Source organism: Brassica oleracea, chromosome C8 (assembly GCF_000695525.1).
Source record: "Brassica oleracea var. oleracea cultivar TO1000 chromosome C8, BOL, whole genome shotgun sequence".
Taxonomy (NCBI): Eukaryota; Viridiplantae; Streptophyta; class Magnoliopsida; order Brassicales; family Brassicaceae; genus Brassica; species Brassica oleracea.
Window position 1 is genome coordinate 1,338,136 of NC_027755.1, and position 23,190 is coordinate 1,361,325.

Consider the following 23,190-nt stretch of genomic DNA (forward strand, 5'->3'; position numbering starts at 1 on the left):
AAAAAAAATAATTTAACCGTTAGAAAATAAAAATAATTTAAATTTTAATGTAATAAAAATTAATAACTTACCAATAAGTTCCTCGGGGTCTAACGGGGTTTAGAACATCCAAACCCTCCCGTTGAGGCTGGACAAGCAAATCCTCCACTATATATCTCGCGAATGGAGCATATGAAGGCATACGCAAATCCGGATGAACTGCATCTTCTGGGACAGGATGAGGTGCAGCCGCTGGAGGAGGAGGTGCAGGCATCTGCGGTGGAAGAGGAGGACTCGAAGAAACTCTCTGAGAAGTCTGAGAGTCTGGAACTGCATCGGAAGACGATGGACCGGAAGAAGATGTACCGGAACCATCGCCAAACAACTGGGCATAAGTAGGTGCTGCTAGTTTCGTCCTAGGAGCCATCTAAAAAAAATTAAAATAAATTTAATCAATTACGGCATAATTAAAAATTATTCTGTTACCTAACTAATCACCTAAACTATAGTATTCTGTCACCTATCTAATCACCTAAACTAATTACCTAACTAACCACCTAAACTAATTACCTAACTAATTAATCACCTAAACTAACTTTAAAAAAAATAGAAGAGGAAAGGGAGTGTACCTTAGAGGGAGAGCAAAGGAATTTGGGAGGAATGAACGAGGCAGCCTCACTCTCGGCGTCTCAATATATAGAAAACGTTTCGTCGTAAACGCGATGTAATATTACGACGAAGTTACCAGGCCCGCGTTTTTCCATTTACGACGAAGTTACTAAGCCCGCGTTTTTCTATTTACGACAAAGTTACCAGGCCCGCGCCTGTTTACGACGAAATTACGTTGAATCGATTTACCAGGCTTTTCCGTTTACGACGAAGTTATCAGGCCCGTCTTTTTCCATTTATGACGAAATTACGTCGAATCAATTTACCAGGCTTTTCCGTTTACGACGAAGTTACCAGGCCCGTGTTTTTTCATTTACGACAAAATTACGTGGAATTGATTTAACCATTTACGACGACGTTACCATGCCCGTGTTATTTTTACAACGATTTTACAACGCTTAACCTAAACACCGAGAATGAAATCCCTAAACCCCAAAGTCACATATCATCTAACATCATATCTTCTTCTCTTCTTCTTCTTGCTCTTTCTCCAACTTAAACTCTAAAACCCTAAAACTCCAAATAAATTTTTAAAAACTAAAGAAATACATATTATATAAAACAACATTTGTTACACATACATTAAGATGGTAAAAAACAATATTTCTTTAAACATACGTTACAATAGATAAATACAGCATTTGTTACATATATTACATCACTCTAAACCGTTTTCGTTCTCATCAATGTTACATCACTCTAAATCGTTTTCGTTCTCATCACTATCATTACAATCATCATCGTCGCTTCTCTCGAACTCGTCTCACGTGCTTTATCTGCCGCATCTTTGGGAATATTTTCATTTTGAAAGTTTTGCGGGTCGATCAAAAGGATTTCATCAGTTGGTTGTTCTGGTACCTCAACTTCATTGATAGCGTCTTCTTCTTGCAAGGGCGGTTCTTCTCCAGCGACAATGCGTCCACGAGGTGTAATTTTGATAGCAGCTAACCAGTTTATCCCGGAAGTTCGAAGCCGAGGATAAGGAAGGAAGCTTACTTGCTCGGCTTGTGAAGCTAAAATGAAAGGCTCAAATTTGTTGTATCTTCTTCAAAAATTGACATCCTCAACACCAAATTTGTTATACCGAATCCCTCGGTTCACAACAGGATCGAACCATTCACATTTGAAGAGGATACATTTTAGCTTCAATAACCCCGGAAATTCCACTTCAATAATCTCCTGCAAGATCCCGTAAAAGTATGTTTCACTTTTCACACATATTCTGTAGTTACTCGTTGCCCGATGTCTCCCATACTCGTATGTGTGAAAGGTAAATCCTCGTGTGAAATACATAGGTGATGTGGTGACCTTTGCAACTGGACCTTGAACCAATTCTTGAAACCATACGAGATAATAATGATCGTCATAATCAACCTGCAAAAAGCAGATATTCTTAATTAATATTGAAGTATCAAAACACTTACTTAATTAATCAATGTATGAGATATATTACGTACCTGTGATTTTAACCACTTGACAAAGTGCTTATCTTTACGTGTGTCCACATCAGTTGCAGATATTCCTGGTATTGCTTCTTCAATTTGAGATCAAACATGCTGCAAATTAAACAAATAATCAAGTCATACATAATTAACTTCAATTCATATAATTAACATTCACAAAAATATTTACCTTTCAAAGTAACGGGTCACTGCATCCTCGCAGTTGAGCAGAATATAAGTGTGGGCACTATGTTTATCCTCTTCACATGACCACCATACTTCTTTCGTTTTACCACCAAACCGTCCAATTTCGCAGAAAATGTCAGAAACACTATCAATTGGATATGATGTCGGTACTCCACCATCATCATATCTTCTAGGAACTCTTTTTCTTGTACGAATAGTTGGACCAAAGTAGTATGATGTGAAGTTAGATGTTTCGGCTGTCAAATGGCTGTATATTTCAAAAGCAATCAAATTAATAACATTTCATAACATATGTATATATATTATAAAATTATAATATCAGGTAAGTCCATCCTTGACTTTTTGTTATCTTTTGTCTTCCCAGGGACGTTAAGTAATGTATTCATGATGTTCTCAAAAACGTTCTTCTCAATATGCATGACATCCAGATTGTGGCGTAAGAGAAGATCCTTCCAATAGAGTAGCTCCCAAAATATACTCTTCTTATACCAATTGTGGGAGACACCATACCCATCAGACATATTTCCAGGAACAAGCCAATTTCCTCCAACCTTAACTGTTTCCTGAGCTCCGTAATAATCAATGTCTGCTTCGATCTGCTGGCCGGTGAGATATGGAGGAGGACTGTCTCTGACAATTTTTTTGTACCAAAACAATGTCTTATTTCTTCTGTACGGATGGGCAAGTGAAAGAAAGTGACGGTGACAATCAAACCAACAACTCTTCCTACTATTCTTCAGTTGAAAAGCATCCGTCGATCCAAGACAATATGGACAAGATAATCTTTCATGTGTTATCCAGCCAGACAACATCCCATAAGCAGGGAAATCACTTATCGTCCACAGCAGAACTGCTCGCATCGTAAAATTGTTTTTCAAGGAACAATCGTACGTCCTCACCCCTTCTGACCACAATTGCTTTAGCTCTTCTATCAACGGTTGAAGAAAAACATCAAGAGACCGTTTTGGATGCTTCGGCCCAGGGATTAATATGGTCAAAAATAGAAATTCTTGTTCCATGCACATATCCGGCGGTAAATTGTACGGCGTAAGAATGACTGGCCACAAAGAATATTGTCTACCAGACATTCCAAATGGACTAAATCCATCGGTGCATAACCCAAGATAGACATTCCGAATATTTGTAGCAAAATCTGCGTGTACCTTGTTGAAATGTTTCCACGCTCTTGCGTCTGATGGATGTGCAACCTCACCATCTCTCTGGACATGTTCCGCATGCCACCTCATCGATGCAGCAGTCCTCTCAGATTGATATAATCTTTTCAATCTGTCTGTAATTGGTAGGTACCACATCCTTTGGTACGGTACCCTATTCCTCCCACGGCCTTGCGGTTTGAATCGTGGTTTTTTGCAGAATCGACACTCTTCTAACTTGTCATCTTCTTTCCAGTAGATCATGCAGTTGTCGATGCAAACATCAATCATCTCCGAAGGCAACCCAAGACTATAAACCAATTTCTGAATCTCATAATAAGATTCAGCAGACACGTTGTCTTCTGGCAAATACTCTTTAAACAACTCCGCCCATGCATCCATGCAATTCTCAGGTAAATTATGATCCGTTTTAATATTCATCATCCTAGCTTCTAGAGACAATTTAGAGAGACCTTCTCTACAACCGGTGTAGATTGGTTGATTTGCAGCATCTAGCATTTCATAAAACCTTTTTGCATCCAAATTAGGTTCTTCTACATTTCCAGTTCCATCAGCTATTGTTGTAGTTGTTTCTAAAAATGCATCACTAATCATATCTTGAACCCTATCATGATCTACCATCTGCTCATCCTCTTGATGATAATTATATTCATTATACAAATGATTCGGTTCTTCACTATAATGACCATCCTCAAAATTATTATTACTACTACTAGCTTCATTTCACCCATAACCATCTCCATGTTGATACCAAATGTAGTACTGTGGTGTAAATCCTCTGTTTACTAAATGCTTCCATACAGTTTCACTACGTGCAAATTTTGAATTCTTGCATTTTCGACAGGGGCAGAACATCTTACCGCTTTCCTGTGTGATCGGTGTACAGCCCGCCTGGTGCATGAATGTCTCTAGCCCGCTCAGAAATGCGTTCGTCACCCTCCTGTCGGAATCTTTGTGCAAATACATCCAACTTCGTAACTCGTAAATACTACCGCCATCGGCCATATTTTTCTTAGATTTTTTTTTGAAATTTTTTTTTCTGATTTTTTTTTCCGTTTGTGTGTTGTGAGGAAGAGAGTTGTGGGAAATGACATATATATAGAGAAATTTTCGAGTTGGGTAGTTGAAATATAACAACGATTTTACAAGGAATGTTTTACATGGATTTTACATGGTTTTAACATAATATTTACAACGACTTTACGACGAAATTAGGTAAGTTAAAGCACATTGAGTACACGTTTTTACCTAAATATAACGGTAACATGTTTCGTTGTAATGTTGATGTAACGATTACGGCGTATTTCTCATTCCACGTACTTTCATCGTAAACTTACATGGACTTTACGACGAAAATTTTTCTTTGTAAATTTACATGGAGTTTACGACGAAATTTGGTCTCTTCGTAACTGCGTTGTAAACACCGTGTAAATTTACGAGGAAATGTTTTCGTCGTAAATCTTCGTTGTTATGGAGACGTTTTCTTGTAGTGCAAACCCTATATCCTAAACCCAAATCCTAAACCCAAATCCTAAACCCTAAACCCAAACCGTAAACCCTAAACCCAAGCCCTATATCCTAAACTCAGTTCATAGACTCTAAACTCAAACCATATATCCAAACCTAATCCCTACACCCTAAACTCAAATCGTAAACACTGAACCCAAATCATATATCCTAACGGTTTGGGTTAATGTTGATGTTGTTTCTTTAGGGTTTAAGATTTGAGTTTAGAGTCTATGTTTGAGTTTAGGATCTAGGGTTTGAGTTTAAGGTCTAGAGATTGGGTTTAGAGTGTACGGTTTGGGTTTATGATTTAGGATTTGGGTTTAATATATAGGGTTTGAGTTTATGGTTTAGAGTTTGGGTTTATAATTTAGAGTTTAGGGTTTAGATTTAAGGTTTAGAGTTTAGAATTTAAGATTTAGGGTTTAGTTAGTGGCTTTAACGTCATTAAAATGAGCTTTATTATTTTTTTAATTATTCTAGATTTTTTTTGAAAAAAATAATGTATTTTATTATTAATATATGTGACATTTTGATTGATAATAAGAGATGAAGTGAATTTAAAAGTTCAGCTCAGGGGTGAATTTAAGTTTTGTTCGCATATATATGGGCTAATGTTGTTGCGTCAAGGTCTATGGACACTTAATAAAGTATTATCGCGATTCCCATTAAATCCCATTAAATGTTACCTGTAATTTATACTATGAACATTAAGTGAAATGATCGGTTGACCTTTATTGGTTGTGAATGTGAAGGATGAGAGAACAGAGTTGATTTTGGAATCAGTTCATTAATGTAAACTTGAGAGCAAAGCATGGACGATGGACACTTAATTAGTGTGCTCAACGAGCGACACTGACGGATCTTGTCCATATGTAGTAGTCGACAAATAATATTTATAATCAACTTAAGTAGTGCTTAACCGAATCAGTGTTACATGTTGAACCGGTTTTAAGTGTATCTAGCTCCGCTGAGTTCGTGAAAAATGTGGCTTTAATTAGCGAAATAGTACTCTCTTCCTAAATAAAATATAAGATGTTTAGGTAAAAACACATATTAAGAAAAACTATTTTTTGTCTAGAAAATATCATTTAAAATATTAATTAATGGTATTCAACTAATTACAAAATATATTATTAGATATGATTGATTACACAGTTTTTGATAAAATAAAAGTTACATAGAAAAATGAAAATATCTTATATATTGGAACATTAATTTTTTTAGAACCTCTTATATATATTTAGGAACAGAGGAGTATAATATTACTATTATTGTAAGTAAAACGCACAACCCATCATTTTGCCTTAGGACCCTAACTTCCTAAGCAAGGTACTCTGATTGCAAAATATAAAGAACAATAATTAGTGACCAAGAAAAATTGTAGAATTCAGGAACGTCACTGTTGCCTTGTAACTCAAGAAACCCATTGTCCGCTGAACAATTCGAGATGCCTTCTGAGACTTTGAAGTGGGTACTTGCACACGCCGTTGGTCGTTGGGAAGTAAACGGAGTACGTATTGCCTTCTTGACCGGTGATCTCTCCGAATCACCACGCGTCTAAGTCAAAAGCATCAACCTTATCATGGCGGCTAAACATGGACGGCTGAGATAATTTGGGTGGCATGGGACGGATTTCATCGGCGGAGATGGTTTCAATCAACGGCTGTTCAGTCACAAGGTTCTTATATTTAACCTTGTATAAGGATCTGTAGGGAAGCTTGGACAATACCTTGGCCTAGAAGTAAGACCCGAAGAAACCATCTTCCTTGCTGCATACTTCAACCAAATTTCCTTTCACGAACTCATCCATTGTTAAATAACTACGTTATCTGCTTAAACGGTTTCTCTGATTTGTTGTTTTTTTATGTGAGATGCCAAACGAGGAACTGATTGTATTTGTAAAGAGCTTTGTTTCCCTTTTTGTTTTATTTCTTATAAACTTTCCTTTTCGGACCGTTGCTAGATTTTTGTTTTTGTATTCTTTCCTTCTTCGGCGTATAATTTCTTTTTAACTAACGTATAAAACTTAAGGACATTTTATGTATTCACTGATCATTTATTTCTTTGGGATCACCTAGAATTTGGATATGAATCACTGAATACGAGTCGTTCCATGCAGTATTTTTGGTAAAAGCCCATGTAGTATTTGTTAAACGAGGCTCATAAGATTATAAGAACATGATTATTGGGGTTATTAGGTTGAGGTTATTAGCGGAATATAAGAATTACACCCTAAAAACCCCTAATAATCATGTTCTAAAAAAACAATGACAAAAGTAGTAAATAAATGTCACTCACTGTCAGCGACAACCCCTGAATTTGAGCTATAAATATTTGGTTCTATAGTTGCCCAAAAAAAAAAAAAATTGGGTCTATGTGTTTTAAATTATACAGTAAGATATTTTGAAAGTTTCTTTTCTTTTTCATAATGTAATTTTATTGAAAGTTTTATGTTTTTTAATATTTATATTTTTAATAACTATATTTTCTTCATATTTATATTTTTAGCTGCAATAATTTATATTTAAAATTTGAGAAAATATGTATTTGGATTCTGAAATCATAATAAACATAAATATATTATTATACTGATTATTAATCAAAACCATGATAAAACATAAAATAAGATATAAAAATCAAATTAAAGCGTTCATAATAAATATATGCTCGCGCGGAGAGCATAGTCTCGAGACCACCACTACGCACCCAAAACATCTTTAAGATGAAGTCAAACAAACCTTGGACGTAAGAAAATTCCTTATTTCAAAAACACCCAATAAAGCTATTAAAAAAACCTTAGTCTCTCCTTATATTATCTCTCGTGCATGCATGCATTTCATGTTTTGGAATCAAGATGAACAAGCGAGAGCCAGCTTCTGTTTTTGGTATTCCGTGGGCAATTTAACATCGGTGGCTAATCCGAGAACCTCAAATAGTCGAATTAGGTACCAGGTGATATCTATCTGCCACCACTCCAATCCTTGCCTTGCCGATGACTGAAACGCATGGTGGTTGTTGTGCCAACTATCTCCCATTGTAAATATGCTTAGCCACCTTCATTATATTCACAAAACCAGATCATCTCTTATTTTGAGACTAAGCAAGATATATTAAATATCCACATATAAAATATAGAGTCCTGTAATTATCATCCCTTCGTTTCTGAATAAGTGTCATTTTGACATTTTTCACACACATTAAGAAAGTATCAGAAATATATGTAATTTGTTATTAATTATACATCTCTAACCAATAATATTTGTGATAAATAAGATTATTTATAAAATCAATATAGTTTTCAATTAATTTTCAGTTAAAAGTAAGAATAATTTGCATTGGAACTGTAAAATGATATTTTTTTTGTAACAAGAAAAAAATGTTAAAATGACACTTATTATAAAACAAATGGAATATTACCAAACGTTACGAGATGTGTCTTTAGTCTTCCACGACCTTGAACCCCAAAGATGGCCGACCGAGTTTACGAGCCATGTCACATGGTACCCGATCGCCACTCCTACGCCCTACCATAAATTATTAAATATAATTATTATTGAATTTTTCAATTTTCGTTTGGATACGTGCAAATTAGAGCATGATTAATATATATCTCGCCTTCTTAAGATGTGGTTCTTACCGTAATATAAGAAATGTCTCTTACTTTTTAATTAAGAAAAACTAAGAAACGTCTCTCATATAAGAGATATAAGAGATTTTTTTAGTTTTTTTAGTTAAAAATTAAGAGACGCTTTCTTATATCTCGCTAAAAACGCCACCCTAAGAACCCCCATTAATCATGCTCTAACGCGAGTCTAATTTAAGAACCGACTCTTAAATATTTTAATTAAAAGTCGGTTCTTAGCTTTTTTTAGTTAATAGTCGAATCTAAATTAAGAATCGGTTCTTAAATATCTTATTTAAGAGCCGGTTCTTAGTTTGCAAAAATATGTGTACTAGTTTACCCCGCCGCAAGTAAGGTAAGGTAAACCACCGTAGAGATAGAGGACGGTCCAAAACATTAAGACGTGGAAACCAATTGTCTTTCGTAGAAACCTATAGAACCATTGCTGCTTCAAGTCCATCACGTTGTTACGTCTTCCACACTGTTACAACAACAAACGTAAGTCATAAGAAAAAGAAGACGAGGATGCGTGCATATACGTTACGTTACCTTAGATTTGATGTAACGAGTGTCAAATATCCACAAGACATGGCTGAACCATAACCCTTCGGTAGGGCTATGTGGGTCACGGTCTGTGTCTGTGAATTGGTGATGAAACCTATGTATGCTCACCCAGTCCATCGGATCGCCCTGAAAATATTTGATAATATTAGTTCTTATATCATACTCCAAAATACTTGGTTAGAACTTATCAATCAACTGGTTTTTACCTGAAGAGCTAAAACAGCAGAATAGGCGAAAGGATATTCGAGCCATTTTGGGAGCTTGAAGCTCCGGTGAGACAAATTCCTATGGTATGAAAATGTGATGCCGAGCTGAACAACCGCGAAGAGCACCAGACCGAACCGTAAAGCTTCCCACTTATAGTTAAATGGCGCCAAGAGACACAACAAGTGCACAATTGTAACGGTTAACGTTCTCATTACATCGAACGAATTCCATTCTCTCTGAAAATACGCCCTGTTTTCCTTACGAACCAAGCCGCCATCGTCTCTAGTGGGATCACACATTTATCGACCGGCGCGGAACTGTTTTTGCTTGAGTTATAAGTTTGTATGAACATATGATTTAGCAGAGACAAGAGAACTGTATATATATATATGAGCTATTGTTGTTGCGTCAAGGTCTACGTAGTCACCGCCCTTCTTTAATGTTCGCTATCTATCTACTTCTTTCATTTCCAAGATTCCATTTCTTTAATACCTTGGCAGAATATGTTTTCAGTGATCCCAACATTCAACTGTTTTACAGTATCCTTCTTTTAAAATACCACTATCAAAAAAAGAAAAAAAACGTCCAGTTGTGTCTAAGCAGTACTATTACAGCAGTTCCAGTGAAGATTTCTCATTGAAATTCTTATAATAAAAATAGAAATATGAGTTCGACCAAAAAAAAAAAAATAGAAAAATGAGATTCAATCTTTGAAGATGAGACTTTGTTAAAATCACTAGAAAATCATACTGTAGATACTATTTCTATATATGAGACTAATTTGAGTTAAGAAAAAAAACAATTACAGTATATGTTTAATTTATGTTGAAATGTTAATATTTATTTTATTAGAAATTTTTGCTCTCTAACCGTTGAATATGCTCATACCAGCTAAGAATTATACTATATACTCTCTTTGTTTAAAACAAAAATACATATTCTAGAAAAAAATTATTTCAAAATAATATTTCTTTTTATTTCCAATGCACTTTTTATTAATTAATAATGACTAATTGTAAATTTCAAGAAAATTAATTTCATTTTATTGAATTTTTATTGGTTTAAAATTACAGAAAATAGATAACCACAGAAAACTATGTATTTAATATTAAAATTTAATACTCCCTTCGTTCGATTATATATGACGCTTTAGAACATTTCACGTAGATTAAGGCAGTTGATACAATACATTTTCTATCCTTTTCGTTATATTTTCAATGCAGACAATTTATTGTAAATCTTAGTCAAATGTAACTGATTCCAATTTCTATTTCTTAATCATTTCGTGGTTTGAAGGAATAAAAATAACAATTGTGCTAATACTATTAATTTGTTTCTTCAATTATTAAATCGTTAATTGGCTTGAAATTTCCATCTCTCGTAAAACACATAGAGTACGTGTTGTTCCACTTGAAACTTGAGATTGTTGACCGAAATGTATAATAACAATGTAAGGGTAAGTAAAGTCATTTACCATTAAATTTTGCATTGATTTCTGAAAAACGTCAAACTATTTCAAAACAAAAAAAAGTTCTAAAACGTCATGTAAATAAAAGAGGGATTATGTTTTATTAATCTGTGCAAAAATGTTAGAACAAGTATCATTTTAAAAAAGAGGAGTATTTGTATTTGAATAGTATCTCTAGTTAGTACTTAATTACACACTAGAGCTTGATCCGCGCGCCTGCGCGGATGTTTATTTTTATTTTTTATAAATAAATTTTTATTGTATTAGTTATAATATATATTTTAAGATTTACCCGTTCAAATAATTGTTTAATATGACATTTCGAAACACAATAATTTTATTGTTTATATTGAGTAATTTTATTTTATCCTATAAACTATCAATTGTATGATCAATATTTTTAGAATATGACATGTATATCCGAACAAATGTATTTTTATGGATCAAAATTTTATGATAATATATAATATTTTTTTGTATATACTATTTATGGATTAAAATTTTATGATAATGTATAGTAAAATTGTTGTATATATACTATATATTATGTATTTTTCGAATTAGTAATAGTTACCTTATAATGTATGTATTTAATTATGAAATTTATATATGGAATTAATTATTTCCAAACACACATATATAAAATAATAGTAAAAGACAAATAATACAAAAACCTAGGTTTATTAATTATTGTTACCATAAATTTTTAGTTAGAATTTGATTTTGGAAATACATTAATTAAAGAAGAAAAGACAAAGAATCATAAAAAAGTAACTTAATTAATAACTTCAGTGGCATTTTATTGTAAATAAATTTAAAAATTAAGAAGTATTTTATTTTTGTACTTCTCTTTTAATAGTATAGACTAGACCCTGATCCGCGCGCCAGCGCGGATATGAATTTTCAGTTTTTAATTATTTATTTTATTAAATGATGTATTTGTAATATTCGTTCATATTATATTCATTAAGAATTTTTTTTTGTATCTTAAACTATCTATATTTTTACGAATGTGTGATATCATATAAAAATATAAAAAAAATGAGTATAGAGTTAATTAGATAATTTTAAAAACAGAAATTTTTCTTTCGTGTGCGATATCATATAAATAATGATCCGCCCAGTTAACAAAAATCATGATTATTTTATGTGTAATTTTTTTAAAAAATATATTAAATTGTACATATTTTAATTAGAATATTTTTAAATATCTTTACCTTTTTATTTGAAATGCAACTCAATATTTTTTTAACAATTATAACAAAATATTTAAAAAATATTTTTAGAATTTGTTTGAAAAATTCAAAAATTACATTTTAAATTAAAATTATACTAAAATATGATAAGTTTTGATGTAAACGAAAACTAAAATTATGTCAAAAATAATTATATTCAATGATAATAACAATTTAAATTGAATTTTTTTAAAAAAAAATATATATACAAAAAATATTGTTAGAAATAAATATTCATTCATCTTTCAAATATAAAATGAAAATATTATAATTAAATAATAAAAATTATAAATAAAAGCCATAAATTTAGCAAACGACAAATGAGTTATATTATGCTAAAAATTTGTTTAAATTTCTATATATTAGTGGTGCATGTTTTAGGTAACATTTTAATGATGCACGTTTTTAAAAATCTCCATTATTAAAATTATGCACGTAAGGATAACTCATGAGTTTTTTTTGTTAATTAAATGACATTATGTCCAAATTTATTTAACGACATTTTATTAAGGTAACTGAAAAAGACAAACAATAAAATAAGAAGTTTAAATTCATTTACGCATATTTCATTAATATAACTGAAAAGACAAGTAATAAATTCGGCAGTTTTATTCGTTTTAGGATATTTCATATATGCAACTGAAAAAGAGAAGAAAAAAAAAGGATTTTAATTAATGAAGTAAAAATATTTTCAAATGGGTACTTCTATTTAAATAATATAGATGCTAAAAGTTAGTGGCCCGGATTTTTATATAAATCGAATATACTAAAAGTTCATGTATTTTTCATAATTATCTTATAAAATTCGTGAAATTGTTTACAAACTATTTGAACATGGAAAATCCCTATAAATAATTGATAGGTAATAATAATATCATACGACCTATTAATATTGTACATATATATTTAATTTAAGTTGTTATGTTATTAATATAATGGTCACTAGACTTTGATCCGCGTGCCCACGCGGGTATATTTTTCAAAAATATGTTTCTATTTGTTTTTCATGTCAATAATATAAGGGTTATGCAAAATACCCGAATCTGGAGAACCGAACCGATCTCGATCCGAAAAAGTAGTATCAAATCCAAACTGAAATTGATTAAATATCCAAATTATTCAAAATTTTAGTTTTTGGAGAACCGTATCCGATCCGAACCGAAGTATTCCGAGAACCCGAATGTATCCGAAATAAATTTATATATTTATATATATATTAATTATTTTTAGATTTAATATATATAAAACATCTATAATATATATGATATTTTTAAGCTGGTTTAAATACTTGAAAATATAGACAAATAGTCAATAGTAAATATATAAAATAGTAAAAGTATACTTAAAACACCAAAAATACTTAAAATATTTATTGATTCTCTATCCAAATATTTGAACTAAAATAGTTTATATATTAAGTTTAGGTATCCTGACATGTGTTATTCAAATTTATATTTAATATATTATTTTGTTTATAGTTTTTGAGAAATTTAAAGTATATAAATATATAATAAATTTTAAAAGTAATTTAAATGAGTTATCCGAACTCGAACCGAATCCGCAAAAATCCGAAGCGAACCCGAACTGAAATTTAGAAATATTAGAATGATTCTGAAATCTTTGACCCCAAAAACCCGAAACCAAACAGACCTGAATCGAACCCGATTAAGTACCAGATAGACAGTTTTACATAATATAATGGACTTCCAAATTTTCTTAAAAATATAAGCTCATTACTTTTTTCTCTTAATTTACTTCTATCCATGTTTCCAAACAAACCTATTTTTTAAAACTACAATCTATGTTTCCAAACAAAACTCTTTTTTAAAATTACAATCCATATTTCCAAACAAACTTTTTTTTAAAACTACGATCTATGTTTTCAAACAAACTTTTAAAAATAATTGTTATACATGTTTCCAAACAAGTCTAATTTGTACCTAAGTTTTAATAAGATAGATGTAAGAAATAATTGTTTTATCTCCATAAAAAAAATACTGAGAAATCCTCAACAGCCAACGCTCTCTCTATAAGCCAACTTTCTTAAAATAGCCTTCCCACGTAAATTTTAAATTTTATTGGTGACAACCACGTTAACATTTTATTACTATTTTATTTGTTTCAATACAACCATCTTTATTTTCAAGTCACTTTTAACAAAGAATTATATACTTCCGTAAGATATTACCTGATACGTCATTCGGAAATATTCAGTGCTCTATATAGCATATAAGAAGCATATTATTATTTTTTGTCAAAAAAACAGATAAAAGGTAATAAACGATATACATGTATAAATGTAGATTAGACCAAAAAAAAAGGTTTAAATGTAGATGGACTATCCCCTGTGTAACTTTTCTATTCTTATTAAATGTTCATGGTGGGAGATGAATCTTAGATCCAGATGACTAATAAGCCGCTTACAGCATCATTAACCCAAGATTTTTAGGAAGAGGTTCTTATCGGATGTTAAAAAATTATTTCTTAATTTATAATTAAAAAAACTAAGAACCGGTTCTTAAATAAGGACTTTAAAAACCGGTTCTTAATTTTTTTAGTTAATAAGTGATGTCATGACTTCGAGATAGCGTCAAGGCTGATGCCGGAGGGTTGAGAGAGTAACGGGCATTTTATCTCCAGTAGAGGCCCGTTATTTGTGACAAAATCGATAATTAAAATTTATACTCTAGAATCTTTATTACTCCATAAGAAATTAAGAGCCACTATAAACTTTTTGATTTATTATATTTTGATCGATATTCTTCAAAATGGTTTCACTTTTGCTCTTCGATGATTATTCATATTACTCTTGGAGACTACTATGATGAAAATACCACATTTAATAATCATACATTATCTTTTAACGATTTAATATAATGATAATAAAAAATGGTCAAACTTTCTAGGGCTAGCGATTTGTTGTAGAAGTCGTTTACCGATTTTATTTGGACGTCTTGAGGAGAGAGCAACCATTTTCTGGAAACCGATATAAAGAGAGAACAACACGATTACTGCAAGAAACGTTGCAGATTATCAAGACCAATAACTACTAACTAGTGACCAAGAAACATAGGAGAATCTAAGAAGCTCATCGTTGCCTTGTTGTTGAAGGAACCCATTGACCATTGACAAATTCGAGATGCCTTCTGAGACGTTGAAGTGGGTACTTGCACACATCGTTGGTCGTTGGAAAGTAAACGGAGTACGTATCGCCTTCTTGACCGGTGATCTTTCCGAACCACCACGCGTCTAAGTCAAAAGCATCAACCTTATCATGGAGGCTAAACATCGACGGCTGAGATAACTTGGGTGGCATCGGACGGATTTCGTCGGCGGAGATGGTTTCTACCAACGCCTGAGGGTCTTCACCTCCAGTCACAAGGTTCTTGTACTCAACATTGTAGAAAGAGCCGTGGGGAAGCTTGGGCTATACCTTGGCCTCCAAGTAAACCATCTTCTTTGCTGCATACTTCAACCAAATCTCCTTCCACGAACTCGCCCATTGTTAAAGAGTTATTTTCTCTGATTTGTTGATGTGAAGAGACGAGGAGAGGGATTGGTTGTATTTATTGAGAGGTTTGTACTTCTACTTAAAAAATCTTTCCCTCTATTTTCGTTTTTGCATTTTCTCTATTTAATCATATGATTAGCCAATTGTACTTATAAATCTTTTCATATTTGGACCGTTGTTCCCTTTTTTTTTGATAGAACCATATCATCAAATATCCCGATGGTACTATACATGAGTCCGTTCCATCAGGCTAAAAAATCAATCATTCTAGTTTCTGAGTTTACTCTCTCTAAGTACTGTGCTGTAAATAATGTTAAAAACATTATGTTTCTCATTCCATTGCCATAATTCCAATCTTCATAGTATAACATTCTAATGCAATTTCTTGATTGCACGCCAAGGTAGCAATCACTCCCAGAGTCAGAGTTTATGCGTCAATGTGATATTTAGGGATTCGTCTTCTTCTTATTGAACAGTGAAGAGAAAGGAGGAGTTGATGTGTCGGATCAATTCTGAATGGATTTGACCGGACCCCTTTAGGTTTTGCATCAAAGTTAGCTGGAAACTGGTTAGAGCCGCCTAGTCTCAATGTGTTGCTTGCATCAGAAGCAAGAAAACTAGGATATTTTGTGAGCCAGTATTCTTTCAAAGAGGCAAGTTGGGAACAAGAACACAACTGTTTTTTCAAATGCTTAAGCGTTACTATTTGTTTATTTCGCATTAATGGACTAGCGATTCAAAAGGTCAAAAGGTCTTCCTACACACACTGACACACTCTGTTGACTAGGTTCTTCCACACACACACACTAATGACATGAATGTATGCTTTTTTTTTGTGCTAAGAAAATGAGTGAATGAGTTTTGGTTTAAGAAAAATTACTTCTTACACAAAATTAAATGTATTCACTCTGTTATTCCAATCTGACAAATAGCCAATGTACATAGTAAAAATTCGGAGAGACTTTTATCTTGGTAAAATGTTAAGAATCTTGATATACTAAGGGGGTGTTATTGGATTGGGAAGTTTAATAGAGTTTGATGGAATCTAACTCTGAAATGAAATCCAGTGTTATTCAATTGTGGATTTGAAGAAAGTGAATTAAAATCCACTGTTATTGGATTAAGGATTTATCAATTAGAATTTGGAAAGAATTAATTTCACCTGTTATTCAATATCCCACAGATTTACGTTAGGAATTAGGTATAATAGATTTTGATGAGCTTTTTAATAAAAAAACAAGAGGAAGCAAATCCTAGCTTTTTTATCTGGCTTTCGAATCTTTATCGAAGAAACCAAAAATAGCTTCCTCTCTTTCTCCTGCGTTCTTCACCACCGCTTCGTCTCCGACGTCTCCTTCTTTTCGCCAAATCCCTAACCACTCGGTGTTTCTCTCCTCCTCCACCGTTCACCTCGGCCTCACAGTCCTACAAACCTTCCGCTGGAACCTCGTCTGCTTTGAATCAATCTCAGTCGCGAAAGCTCTTGACTAGCTGATACCTCGGTCTTTACGGTTAGCAACACCAATAACAAATTCGTTGTTATCTTGGATTCTACTCTATCAGTGTGCTCTGTTTCTCAGTTTTTTTGCTCTTAACTTCCTTTTGAGATTGAAAGTTTCTGGCTTTAAGAGCTCTTGATTCCCTAATATCATCCCTTCAGGCGCGTCTGCACAGTAGAGAATTGAAACCCAATGCTAAGGTAGTTCCCATTCCCATTGATCATTATATCAACGTAGAAGCCATTAATTGTCTCACTCAAACTGAGGTTGGAACATATGAAAGCTAACAAATTTCCTTATAATGTCTGGTGGTGATAAGGAGAGAGTTGAGTACATGAAGCAAAGGGCAATGGAGTATGCAAACAGTACCTTAGTCTGAGATACTGCTGTAACAGAGTATACAGATGCCACTTTACAATTTTCACATCTTGTGCTTGTTCTCTTACCCTTTTTCTCTTAACAGATACTTGCTAATGATGAGATGGAGAAGGTGAAAGGTTTTGCGAATTACAACACTGTACAAGCTTACAATGAAAACACCAGCCCTCTCTTTTAGCAGCACACTAACCTCTTAACACACACAAGATGTGTGTTGGCACCTAACTGAGAGTTTTCTTTTACACTTCCACAGGGTCCAAACTACTTTGGGATTTGATTTGGACTTGAAGCATTCAGAGATCGATTGAAGAATGGAACTGTTAAACAGCCTCAAAAACCAGAAGAGCTGCTAGAACAAGTTGTCTGAGGCTGAGCAAGATTGGCCTTTGTTGTACTTGCATTCTGTTCAATGATATTGTCTTCTTGTGTGCTATTTTGGCTCTCTACTACATTTTTTTGTAAAGGCTCAATTATAACTTTTTCCAAAGATCCAAGTTAATAGATTCAAAAATCCAAGTCAAAATCATGGAAGTTGTTAAGATAAAGCAACGAAATCATGTTGAAGAAAATCAAAAACCATTGACTTTTGAACGTTGGGAACCAAATGTTTGTTCCTTTCAAAAATCTTCTCCATATATTACGTGCTGAGTCGTTGCAAACCAACTTTGTTACCTAGATACTCTGAATAGCAACGATTCTATATTTTAAAATGGTCTTATATCTTATCTCGAAGATATCAACAAATTTTTCTATATAAACGGTTCGCAGCAATTAGCTAATACACCCAAACAAACATGCAACTTTTAAAGAAAAATAACTCTGCAATCTGAAGCAAGTTATTTTTGTGTATCTTAATTGCCAAAAACAATTCAATATTCATATGTTGTGTTTTTAAGACTTACACATAACACATCACTTTCGTTAATATTTTGCAGGTGTCTTATTGTTAGCAAGTATTCGACTGTTCCGTACGATCGCCCTATCGCCACTATGGATGACATGTAAGTTATTGTTTTCAGTACTGCAATTCTTTTCTCAATTTCTGTGAATTTATATGTTTGTTTCGTTTCATTGATTATCTAGAGTTCTTTGGTTGTAAATATTAATGCGTAGTTATTTCAAGACACGTCTTTGATATATTATAGCTTTGACTTGATTAGTTGTATGAAAAAGGAAACGTATTGATCTAGCTCAAATAGCATTGACACGTCTTTGGAGAATTTCTTTTATCTTTTGGCCATATCTCAAATAGTCTTCCACGTTAACATACGTAAAAAATAATTATATAATAGTATTTCTATAAATATTTCTAATATAATATATATTGAATATTCATAAACTATAAACATAGTATATTGCCATTTGACTAGAAATTTGACGGAAGATCCGCAACAAGAAAAGGCGAAAGGAGCATATGAATTTTGGAATGTTCGAGAAACGACAGTGTTGATTCGACTTCTCGTTGACGGAATTAAACAAGGGTGGGGCGACAAAAATGGGAGCATGAGCAAAATGACTGTGGAAAAAAAGATTCTACCTATTTTGAATGCCACAGTTGGTTGCCATAAAACTCATAAGCATTATTTAAGTAGACTTAAGAGTTTAAGAAAGCTCTATAATAGCATGCAAGACCTTATCCGATTCAGTTCTGGATTTGGATGGGATCCTATATCTAAAAATTTTACAGCTCCTAACCAAGTGTGGGATGATTATGAAAAGGTAATATTATATTTTAAAGCTTAGAATATTTCTACTACAAAGCTTTTAAACTAATAATATATATATGTATATATATATATCATAGGCACATCCAACTAAGAAGAGTATGCGAGATGAAAATTTTGAAGATTATGAAGACTTACAGCTAATATTTGAGCAAGGATTAGCTACCGGAAAAAATGCTATTGGTTTAGGGGAAGACACCGATGCACCAACTTTTGGAGCTAAAGATGATGAACCTTCTGAATTAGATCCTAGATCTTTTGGATATCCAGACAAAGAAGGATCTCAAGCATCAGGGTTTTCGGATTCAACGTTGCCAAGAAGCACAAAAGGCCCATCAGAGAAGCCACCCCCTAAAAAGAGAGCCAAAGGTGTCGAAGGTGGAGAATCCAGTAACTCAAACATGGATGGTAGCCATATGGAGAAGTCTTTTAATGAAATGATCGAGATAAGCATTCAGGTTGTTAGTTTGATTCAACAAAGAGAAGAAAGACAACAAAGAGAAGCCAACTTGAGAGAAATGGAGAAAAAAAAGAATAATATCTGGGAAGCAATCAAAGAAGTTTTTGGCTTGGAGGAAGATGTTCAGTATGATACTTTGAAGGAACTTCACAAGTGGGGGATGAAAGATGTGTTCATCAACATGTCTATTGAAGAACGTATGGGGTGGATACGAAGGAACGTTAGATGATGTTTTGTTTTCCAAATTGCTTAGTTTTTAAGGTTTTTTTTCTTTCAATAATTGCATGTTTCATGATTTAATTATATAGTTTTTTTCTTTCAATAATAGATGAACGTTTTCTTATTGGAGTTTAAGAATTAAATAATATTTGATAGCACTAACATTATCTTAGTCCATATTTAATAATCTTAGTATCACTAGTTGTTTAAGATAATCATATGAGTCCATAAATTTTAATATATTCATTTTTTCTTGCATCAGGTCAAGAGATGAAGATGAAGAGAATGATATTATAAGAGAACAAATAGAAGACGAAGATTTAGAAACAAAAGTGTTGCATTTGTTGGTGACAATGACCGGATTGGCACAAATATTGATTGCACATCGATATTTCAAATTTAAAAGCTATATTGAATATCCAATTCGGCGGCCCATCACAAGAATTGGATACGACTATATACAGAAGATGTTGCAAGAAGACCCTCAACATTTTCGACAGTTGTATCGAATGTATCCAGATGTGTTTCTCACGCTATGTGACCTTATTAAAGAAACAACACATCTTAAAGATACGAGATTCATCTGTGTTGAAGAAATGGTTGCCACTTTTCTAGTCACCGTCGGCCAAAATTCAAGGTATTGTCACACCAAAGATACTTTTAAAAGGTCGAAATTTGCAACAAGCATAAATTTCCACAAGGTCTTAAGGGCAATAAATACAATTGCTCCAAGTTTGATGGCCAAACCCAAACTCACGGTACCTGCGAAAATCAGAGAAAGTACAAGATTTTATCCTTAAGGTATGTGTATTTTTAATTTAATTTATTTTATTCTTTATTATTATATTCAAAAAAACTAATATATCATATATATTTTAGGATTGTTTAGGAGCAATTGATGGTACTCATATACCAGCTATAGTACCTACATGTGATGCTCCTAGCTACCGCAATCGAAAAGGACAAATATCGCAAAATGTCTTGGCTGTTTGCAATTTTGATATGAAATTCATATACGTTCTCAGTGGATGGGAGGGCTCAGCTCATGATTCAAAAGTATTATATGATGCTTTAATGAAGAGAACTAATAAATTTGAAGTTCCACATGGTAACCTTTTGTATGGTAAATAATAAGCAAATATTTTATTTATTAGACGACGAGCTAATAGTTTTATTTTAATTCTATTTCAGGAAAATTTTATCTAGCTGATTGTGGATTTGCTAACAGATGAAAATTTTTGGCTCCTTTTCGAGGTACTAAATACCATCTTCAAGACTTTACTGGCCAAGGTTGTGATCCCGAAACTCCACATGAATTGTTCAATCATCGTCATGCCTCTTTGAGGAACGTGATTGAGAGAATATTTGGAATATTCAAATCACGATTTCTAATATTTAAATGTGCTCCTCCATTTTCTTTCAAGACACAAGCAGAATTGGTACTGGCTTGTGTAGCTTTACATAATTTTCTTCGCAAGCATTGTCGCTCAGATGAGTTTCCTATTGAAGTTCCCAATCAAGCTACCAGTGCAGAAAACATATATGGAAGGCAACAATGCAAGAGATGATTCTGAAAATGTTGAAGAAATTTTGGAGACACAGGATCAAGAAAGAGAAAGTGCTAATATCTGGAGAGAAGCAATGGCTGAAGAAATGTGGAAAGATGCAACTACTTAGGTTTTTTTTATAACATCTACTTAGTTTTATTTATTTGCAAAAGATATTTTAAAAATAAATCTTTGAGTTTTTTTATTGTTGATTTGGAAATGAACTCCAATAAAATCCTTAACAGAAATCAAAATGTATTCCAAACAATTCTATTTAAATCCTACTCATCATTTACGGACTCCACTCATATCCATTAGTAGAATCCTAATTACAGTTATAATCAATTCCATTAAAGTTCCCAAACCAATAACACCCCCTAAATTAAAAAGAGTAGTTCTATGCCCTGTTCGAAACTACGCTAGGCGTTAGTCGGGCGGTGAGTATGGACCTAGCGAGTTAATGAAAAATCAGGGATTAAACGGGGATTAATCGGGGCCTAGTTTTTAAGCTTTTACGTGTATATATATGATAAATACTAGGTATGTAATGAATGTTCAATAAGATTCCTCGGCTCAGGTGGTAAGTGGCCTGTTTTGGATATCAATGATCCCGAGTTCGAACCGATTTGTTGCATATTTTGTTTATTTTTTAAAGGAGGGGCAAACTTGTAATTTCTGCATTATCTCATTTTCTCTAACCTACATTTTCTGAAGTTCCAACAATGGCTGCCTCCACTTTGTTCCCCAGATTTTTCATTCAGTTTCATCATTTATTTAATCATTTTAGTTTAAACTTTATAGATCTAAGTTGGATTCAAAATTTTATAAGATTTGCTGCATCAACCGAGTTGGATAAACGGCAAAACGCAGTCGTCCGCCTTGGAGCTCCGATTTGCTCCACCTCGCCACGGCAAAGCTCCGACCACCGCCGACGCGGCCAATTACTCGGTTACGCGGCCGCGTTTTCGAACATGGGTTCTATGTAGAGATATTATTGCTAAAACAAGGCACATGAAAGAAAACAATGACAGCGTTGCACAGAGGTATTAATGTCACTGTCAGCTTCTGAAAACCTGTTGAATTTGAGGTGTAAATAATTGGGATTGATTGATATATATATATATATATATTTTATTGAGATATTAGTGACAAAGACGGACGGATACTTTTTACAAAAAAAAGACGGACGGATACCACTAAAAAAGGTCTCGATGTCAAAAAAAAACATACTCACATCATGTCATCATCACACGCATCTTAAAATTATTATGATAACTACTTCAATTCATAACTTAGCTGTATACTTAGTTTAATTGATTTTCTTCAAAAACCTTCGAGTCTTGCTTAAAATTTTAGACTAATAAAATGCAAATATTTATTTTTGTGTTTCATTTCTTCCAAACCAAAAAGTACATATCAGACAGACTGTCAAGGATTTTTGTATTTGTTTGAGAATTATATAAGTTGCATGAACATTTAAGTGGGCAACTTATGGGGGTATACATACATAGACTAATGTTGTTGCGTCAAGGTCCACGCTGTTAAATGCAATCGCTCATTCTTCTTTAATGTTATCTATCTACTTTTTTTTCATTTCCATCTTTAATATCCTGGCAGGGCAGCACATGTTTTCACTGATCCCAAGATTTAACTTGATTACTTGTCTTACAGCCTCGTTTTCGATATATACCATGTTGGTAAGGTGAATTCATGATTCATTATTGGGTTACTATTACTTAGTTCATCGATCTTTTTTTTTAACGCTGGGTAACACA

General features: G+C 33.0%; 3 protein-coding genes and 2 pseudogenes across 3 annotated transcripts; 2 read left to right on the forward strand and 3 right to left on the reverse strand.

Annotated features, from left to right (window-relative positions):
* Nucleotides 1-6,395: 6,395 nt before the first annotated feature.
* LOC106308384 lies at nt 6,396-6,791 on the reverse strand (annotated as a pseudogene).
* Nucleotides 6,792-7,610: 819 nt separating this feature from the next.
* Nucleotides 7,611-9,706, reverse strand: LOC106310502 (delta-9 desaturase-like 5 protein). The gene is made up of 5 exons (XM_013747734.1): nt 9,374-9,706; nt 9,153-9,293; nt 8,944-9,084; nt 8,399-8,505; nt 7,611-8,035 (listed from the first exon to the last, which is right to left on the reverse strand). The coding sequence occupies exons 1-5, from the start codon at nt 9,671-9,673 to the stop codon at nt 7,831-7,833; spliced, it is 894 nt and encodes a 297-aa protein (XP_013603188.1). The 5' UTR covers nt 9,674-9,706; the 3' UTR covers nt 7,611-7,830.
* Nucleotides 9,707-15,165: 5,459 nt separating this feature from the next.
* On the reverse strand, nt 15,166-15,580 carry LOC106308385. The gene is made up of 2 exons (XM_013745541.1): nt 15,511-15,580; nt 15,166-15,446 (listed from the first exon to the last, which is right to left on the reverse strand). The coding sequence occupies exons 1-2, from the start codon at nt 15,578-15,580 to the stop codon at nt 15,166-15,168; spliced, it is 351 nt and encodes a 116-aa protein (XP_013600995.1).
* Nucleotides 15,581-18,455: 2,875 nt separating this feature from the next.
* On the forward strand, nt 18,456-19,878 carry LOC106308386 (uncharacterized protein At2g29880-like). The gene is made up of 3 exons (XM_013745542.1): nt 18,456-18,466; nt 18,836-19,184; nt 19,270-19,878. The coding sequence occupies exons 1-3, from the start codon at nt 18,456-18,458 to the stop codon at nt 19,876-19,878; spliced, it is 969 nt and encodes a 322-aa protein (XP_013600996.1).
* Nucleotides 19,879-20,605: 727 nt separating this feature from the next.
* Nucleotides 20,606-21,545, forward strand: LOC106308387 (annotated as a pseudogene).
* Nucleotides 21,546-23,190: the final 1,645 nt, after the last annotated feature.